A 7,948-nucleotide genomic window follows, 5' to 3' on the forward strand; every position below is an offset into this window, starting at 1 on the left:
CGGTTCAGCGAGGAAGAATGCCTCCAACCCAGCCGAACCCGGGCCAGTACGCACTAACGAACGGGGATCCTCTGAACGGTCATTGCTATCTCTCCGGATACATCTCGTTACTACTTCGAGCCGAGCCTTATCCTACGTCTCGCTATGGCAGCCAGTGCATGCAGCCCAATAATATTATGGGGATCGAGAACATCTGTGAGCTTGCAGCTCGCCTGCTCTTCAGTGCTGTGGAATGGGCGAGGAACATCCCTTTCTTTCCCGACCTGCAGATCACCGACCAGGTGTCCCTGCTCAGATTGACATGGAGCGAGTTATTTGTGCTAAACGCGGCTCAATGCTCCATGCCCCTACATGTGGCCCCACTGCTCGCCGCCGCCGGCCTGCACGCCTCGCCTATGTCGGCGGACCGCGTCGTGGCCTTCATGGATCACATTCGTATCTTCCAGGAGCAGGTCGAGAAGCTCAAAGCACTTCACGTCGATTCTGCAGAATACAGCTGCATTAAGGCAATAGTGCTCTTCACGTCAGGTGAGTGTGTGAGACGAGGCCTACCCACAGACATAAGGAGCAATGCATACGGGGTGGATAAGCTTCGGCATTGACGCTATAGCTCACTAGTGGGTCTCGAGCTGACATTGTACTGTAAAATCTCTTAAGCGCACAAGTTATGAAGTGGTAATTCAAATGTGATCGATTCAAAGTCATTCACAAATCTTTAATATCTAATGTAATGCAAAATGTCACATATTATTGTGGTCAACACAGATTATATTTTTAAAGTTTTATATTTGTGAAGGTTGACAGATATACATAAAACATAAAATTCAAAATATCAGCCTGAATATGGATTTCACATTAATTCTATGAGTTTGTAAAATATTTAGGCCAATATTTGTACAATCAAGTGCACATCTTGTTCAGAATATCTTTCCTAAATCTGCTCAACCACTTTGGTTCACAGTTGTACATGAGGCCACCGTGTGCATACACAAATATACATCTGGGGCTCTCTCTGTTGAGAAAAGGTGACTACCAAGGCCTTTATTGTTAATAATTGATTTTAAGCTTGAATTATATTTTTACATTATATTTTATATCAATGCGCAGATATATCCATTAGACTGGTGTCTGTCTATTTATTGACGGGTTAATTTGCCAAATAGTTAAAAATGAGCTATGCTGTAACAATTTTAACAAAACATTGATCGACACCAAATTACCCTCATACCTCTATAGCATTGTAATTGATGTTTATAATATAGTGGTATTTCTTTCGTCAACAGACGATTAAAAATATAATGTTGCTGATAAGGTTTAAGCGGACTGTTGCTTTTAATAGTAACCTATTACACTACTTATGTATTGTATGTCTTAGTTATGATTTGATCTTCGTAGGCTATTATTTAAATTAAGTTTATTATATTATTAGTATTAGCATTATTTATTTTAGCTGTTGGAATTATATACCTACGTTTTGTATATATACTTCTTTGCAATTAAAAAACGGCTCTGAAACAATACAAGCATAGCTTACTGGTAATGTTGTGTAGTGTAGCCAATACATTTGTAGTCTTGTTTGCCTTAAGGTGAAATTAGAAGAGGCGTTCGAGTTAAAGTAGGCCACGGTCGCTTGGACACTTTGTGTATTGCCTTAGTTTTCAGAAATATGCGTTACTGTTGAATGTGTATGGCATGCCAAATCTTATTTTTAATGTTTTGAACCTCTAATCTATCCCGCCGAAATGTAAAGTCGTAGCATATTTGTTTCTCAATGACGTCAGTCTCACACGTTACCTTCCTTGCCATTCTTAACAATTAATTGCTTACAAAGCACTCAGATATTTTGGGTCTGGACTGGGTAGCGAGTCAGAACAGCTTGATAAAAGGATTTCCTAATCCGTAAAACGTGAAAGCAGTATGTTTCAATAATAACTAGCCTAAATATTCTGATTTGTTGCCAGGCCGAAGTGCTGCATAATGTTTTGGACCTATGGTCTATATGTTTCACGTGATGGGTTAATAATTAATAATGCGCCGCTTGGTTTTAGGTTATTGTATTTGATCTCAGTATGTTCTAGTCCAGTGCAATTAAGATGTGTCTCCGAGGCATGCTGCACACCACGCCCTTACACTTTAAGACTTAAACCGACGAAAACGTAAACTGTTATTTTGAATATATGTTCAACACAGCCGCCATATTAGAATACTGACAGAATACGTATTGGCCTGGCGATGGTGTTCACGCAGACGTTTGGCTGAACTGATGCTGGCAGTGGTTGAGCTAGTTTATTTGTTTACTGCATTTGGCGTTCATGTGGTATTTGTAAACATGTTTTTAAGTAATGTCATTAATTGATATACACTATTACAGTAGAACCGTTTCTTGTAAAATGCATGTCTTTCTCTGAAATTCAGGCGATTGTGTCCTCAAGCAATGAGCAAATGTGATTGCTTCCAGCGGCCTTGCCTCCTCCTCATTCAGACTCACAGCAGAAGCAACTGCTGGTACAGGGAATCGGGCGAGAAATGACTCGGTAGCATCTGGAGAGCAATTAGGTCATAATTTGGTTATTACCATGCCCAGTTCTCTGTCAAATGTGTAGCTGGGTATTCTATATTTGACACAGGGCATGAGCGTCTTCTCCATCCTATTCGGTCGAGCTTACTACAGTATGCACCCTTGTCCCAGCGTCCTCTTTGTTTAGTCTGATTTGTGAGCGTGCATGCGGTATGTCCTCTTACAACGCAGGGAGTACGTTCTGCTACTCTTGAGGGATTGCACAGACATATTGTTTATTTATATTACAAGTAGCCTCGTACGCTGCGTGATGCATGATGTTGGGATCGTGTTTGTTCATCTCACTTTGTCAACAACACGTAATGCTGATGCTTAATGATAACCTGGGCCTCTTTTCTGTGCTGTGTTTTGTCTACTCAGACGCTTGCGGCCTGTCAGATGCTGCACACATCGAGAGCCTGCAGGAGAAGTCTCAGTGCGCCCTGGAGGAGTACGTGAGGAGCCAGTACCCGAACCAGCCCAGTCGCTTTGGCAAGCTTTTACTGCGACTGCCTTCTCTCCGCACTGTCTCTTCGGCTGTAATTGAACAGCTGTTCTTCGTTCGCTTGGTAGGTAAAACTCCCATTGAAACCCTCATCAGGGATATGTTATTATCCGGGAGCAGCTTCAACTGGCCCTACATGTCCATTCAATGATCCGAATGAGCGAGTGAAACAAAAAGACTGAAGGACCAAAATTCTGCAAGCCCTTTCATGAAGACTATATATATATATATATATATATATATAGGACCTAATTTCTGACCACTTTAGGAAGACACTCTTTTTTGTCTTCTGGGACCGAGATGGAATATGTAATGTACAAAGATTAAAGAACTGGACGTACTCCCATGTAAATCCATCGCCGTCATCAAGAACACTCTCCATTTTGTAAAATACTAGTCTTTATTTTCATTTTTCTTTTTTTTGTAAAGAACAAAATACGTACAAATAAAATGAAGAACATCATATGCGCAGTAAATGAGCAACACTTAGCGGGAAAGAAATTTCCAAGCAATTATAAGAAATGTCCTGTGTCTATGTATCTGTTTTGTATTTTTTCTGGTTCTAAACCAGTTTTTTTTTTCTGTGATTCTATACTAATGATTTTTGATATAACCTTTTGCTTCTTATAATGAGTGCGATATATGTTGTTGAAGATATGTTCTCCGAGAATTAAAATTGAAGTGAGAATTTAAAGAAATAAAGAAAAACATTAGACAAATAAGATACAGTCTAATCGCAATGACAATTTCACTGATGGTTGAACCTTCCCCCACTCGATGCTATGGACATGCAACTTCGGCAAATCTGACCTCATGGACATTTTAAGGAGAGGACACCGGTGAAACTTTTTTCTTGGTCGTGTGTGTGCGAGTGTGTGAGTCAATCATCAGTCAGAGATAAAAGACATGAAAATCAAAAGCACTTTTAATATATCATTTTCAAATACATTTTGTTTGTTTTGTCTTGATATTTTCGCTATTTCTTTTTTTTTTATTTTTTATATTGTATGTTGCCTTTCATTTTTGGTCAATCCATGATATGCCTGTGCAGAAGGGTCGCGTGAAGTTGTGTGATGGTGACTATACTATTAAAAAGGAAATAGGCAACACTGTCTCGCTCTCAGCAAATTCAATGTTTTTGATGCAATTAATGAGCTGTTCCAATGGCGGGTATTTGGGATGTGCTTTTACATGATGCATATTTATGTCTGCTAAAGAAGGCCAACTAAAACACATAGCTTTGTTTCATTTTTGTTACGCTGACCTGTATGTTGACATAAAATTTCAAGCCCGTCAAGAATAGTTTCGAAATACTGCAAAACCTCTATGAGTAGAATACCACAGATGTTATAAATGCAAGCATTTGATTACTGTTAGTGGCATATTTATTCTGTGTGCATTTTGGTGAGCACGTGAGTTTTATGTATTATCTGGAGTCCCCGCGTCATGCGCAGAATAAGATTTCTGTGACGTTGCTACCGACTGGTTCAAGGATCTTTTCCTGTTTCAGCACATTAATGTTTAATATTTTTCCCAGGCTGAACTGAAAGGCTTGCTCATAGAGAAGATATAAAGAAATACCGTCCCTCTAATAAGACAATGAGGGTTTCTTCTTCAATCACTGCAGTTTAAAAAAAAACGAAGTGGAGGGGAAAACAATTACATCTAAACTCGCAGACTAGCCTACTATTACTTTGAGGTGATCGCGAACGGATCTGTTTTAGGACAGATGTTTTCACAAGGAACGCAGCAGCAGTTATTATATGTGTGATCAATCTAAGATATGTATAATTCCGTATGTAAGCCGGTCGATAGGAGCACTAAATGTGATGTATTGTACCGAGATAGAGAGAAATTCATGTGCAGCCTCATGTGATTGGTTAGAACCACGAAAGGAAATCACTTGATGCTCAGACGTGCGCGATTGTCCTTCATATGCACGTAAATACCTTTCACGTGTGATGTTTACTGTGGGAAGGAGGCTGTTTTTGTAAGTACTTTGACAAGAACTTTCGCTGACCCCAATGCCACTGAAATTTTTACCGAGCGCTGCTCTTTGTATTCAAGCAAGTTCGTTACACGTTGTCTCCCATAAAAAGAGCATGACATAATCACAAAAATAAAGTGCGGGTTTGGCCATGCCCTAATTATTCGTGATTCAGACTGTTTTTCAATGAACCTTACAGGTAATACTGGCGTTGACATCTGTTTCATTTAAATAATCTGCTCGCTTATAGCGCCCTTAAAAGCGATTTGTAGTTCAGCATGTGAGATGGATTCAAAAGGACTTGCAAGAAGTCACATAGGCTAGACAAAATACTCTGTTGTATTGTTATTCAAAATATATATGTTCGATAGGGAAGATTCATCGTATGGTGTTAATTTCATCACATGATCTTTGGAGGGGCAATTATGGTGAAGTTAACGATCATATGTGTTTTATTTTTACATCGCCTTACCCACCTTACCTTACCCAATGTATATTAGTGCTTTAAAAAGAATTTCCATCAGAAAAAAAGTCAAACGCAAACGAGACCATATACTTTTTGTGACTATGTCTAATTGCGCATGGTTTTATTTTAATCAAATATGGTGAGGTTAGGCTATTGGGAAAAAATGCAATGCAATGCACAAGGGAATTCGGCTGATTTTATGGATGACAAGTAGAGAGACTTTGTTGCTATAAACCAGGCATTTTCACAATAGGATATGGTCCTATGTGTGGCGATATGGTCAGTGTGCTGTCAATTTTTAAATCAAAGTCAGTAGGCCTGAAATTACCCAAATATGACAACAAAGGCAAGTGTGCCCTTGTTTTCTTATATAATGCTTCGAATAAAGTGTTGACCATCGCATTGAGCTGAAACTTAAAACACTTTCATGTTCTGCAGTAATGAGATCAAACTCCTTGAAGATTTCCCCCTCTATTTCACGGGGAATATCAGAATAAGAGGAACACATTCTATTGAGATTTACATTTGTTGGACTTGAGGCTATATAAAGCAATAGTTGCTAAGGACTGAATTCTTGCCATGTGTTTCTAATTAACAAAGCAAAATTTATCCATAAAAGAACATGAATCATATGCAACAAGAAAATGGCTATTCTACTGTAGTCTCTGTTTGAGATGCATGTCAAAATATGTTGTATACTAATGCACGATATTTGAATTTAGCCTTCGTTATTTGTTTTATACTGCGAACATTTTAAATGCACATGATCTCATAATTGTCAGTAAGTGTTTTCAGACGATTTCTTCACTTAGATCTAAAGTGGGTTAGGAGGTTAGCATGGCAGTTTTACCTCATGAAAACGACTACCAAAGTACTGAGACACATACATTTTTCCTACAGAAAATAAATAGTCACTGCGGGCTTGGAATGTAACTGTTGTTAGCGTAGTCACGCTTGACTGAGGTACGAGTGTTTATCTGACACATTTAGGATATTCGGACATAATTTATGGTTTTTGATGTTGTCTGTGTGGAGGGGAAGAACAGAGACCTAAAAAATGACGAGACATTATAAGTTATTTCGATCTGGGCCTGTGGTCATCACACTGGTATATTCAAAGTAAGCTACATTTGTGTTGATTTTTTTTTTCATTTATTAACCTTCATGTGAATGGGACTTGATATAGTTGTATTTATTTAAACGTGACTATTTCTATCTATCTATCTATCTATCTATCTATCTATCTAATCTTTACATGCAGTCATCCTTCTATTCAGCAACACACATCATGATATGAAAGTATAGTGTTAAATTCAAGAGGAAGGTGATGTGGGGGAAGCTAATGTTTAAAAAAAAAAACATTGTTTGAAAATCTTTGCACTTTAATTACACAAATTGCTTGTTTACATTATGCCACAGAGGCCATATGCAGGCTACGACGATACATTTCTGTTAACATTCTCAATGATCACTGCATAATTCTACGTCCACAGAGCTCCCAGCAAGCTTAAGCCGCGGATCAAATCCAACACAACAGGATATAAAATATCCCCAGTTGTGAACGTAACATAAGGCGACGCCTGTGCTTGCATGTGTGTGCGTGCGTGCGTGACTTCGTTGAACCGTAGAGTTGTGTCGTATGTGTGTTCCACTTCGAGAGTGTGTGTGTGGTCGGGCCTGGTGTGAGGTGGAAGCGAGAAAGCACAGATCGCTGTGTAAGCGATCCCTTTGTGTTGATTTAGGTAGACGTTTGCTGTATATAACGTTCAAGGCTGATAATATAATTGCCTCGCCAGATAAATAAAGCTTTGGCCAAACCATCGGGTCAGCTATCGATCCCCTCTGCGTGCAGAGAGAAAGGGAATGAAACGGCACAGGGACAGAGAAAAAGAGGGGGGTCTCTTATTAACATTCCATACCCATGACCGACCACTGACAAGTAAAAGAGATATCTAGCTCAACGCCACACATCTCCTGCTCTGCATACTTTGCATTGCATAATAAAGTTAATTAGGCTTATTGTCACTGACAAGCAAAGGGGATATGGAAATTCAACAAAAGTACGACAAATAAAACTACATCGGTTGTATTTTTATTATATAATTATAAATGCAGATAATTTGTGAAAACACAATTAAATTTCCTAATTTGATTTCTGAGTGTGAATAACATTTGTAAATAAAATTAAGTTTTTAGATGGGAGATTTTTTTTGCGAAAAAAAAAAATAGTGATAGTGCCGTCATAGTTGTGCAAACAAATTTCTTTTTTTAAACGAAGCAGCTGATTTTTCTTCTTAAAGTGTGGCAGCAAATTTATAGCCAATTGTTTATAAGGAAACGCATGTAAATATAACTATTTACAGTTTTTTAAGACATGGAGCTTTCCCACAAGTGAATTGTCGCAAGGAACCCCACAACTGAAACCGCACTCAA

The 7,948-nt window shown here is 38.7% G+C and overlaps 1 protein-coding gene across 1 annotated transcript in view; it reads left to right on the forward strand.

Annotated features, from left to right (window-relative positions):
* The window catches only part of LOC107671052 (nuclear receptor subfamily 2 group F member 1-A), a 13,891-nt gene extending 10,454 nt beyond the window's left edge, over window positions 1–3,437 (forward strand). The window contains exons 2-3 of the mRNA XM_016463898.1: window positions 4–528; window positions 2,939–3,437. Coding sequence (XP_016319384.1) covers window positions 4–528; window positions 2,939–3,213 — 800 coding nt within the window. The 3' untranslated portion in view covers window positions 3,214–3,437. The remainder of the gene's footprint in view (window positions 1–3; window positions 529–2,938) is intronic.
* Window positions 3,438–7,948: the final 4,511 nt, after the last annotated feature.

The sequence above is a fragment of the Sinocyclocheilus anshuiensis genome, unplaced genomic scaffold, assembly GCF_001515605.1.
Source record: "Sinocyclocheilus anshuiensis isolate Anshui unplaced genomic scaffold, SAMN03320099.WGS_v1.1 scaffold2836, whole genome shotgun sequence".
NCBI classification, from domain to species: Eukaryota; Metazoa; Chordata; class Actinopteri; order Cypriniformes; family Cyprinidae; genus Sinocyclocheilus; species Sinocyclocheilus anshuiensis.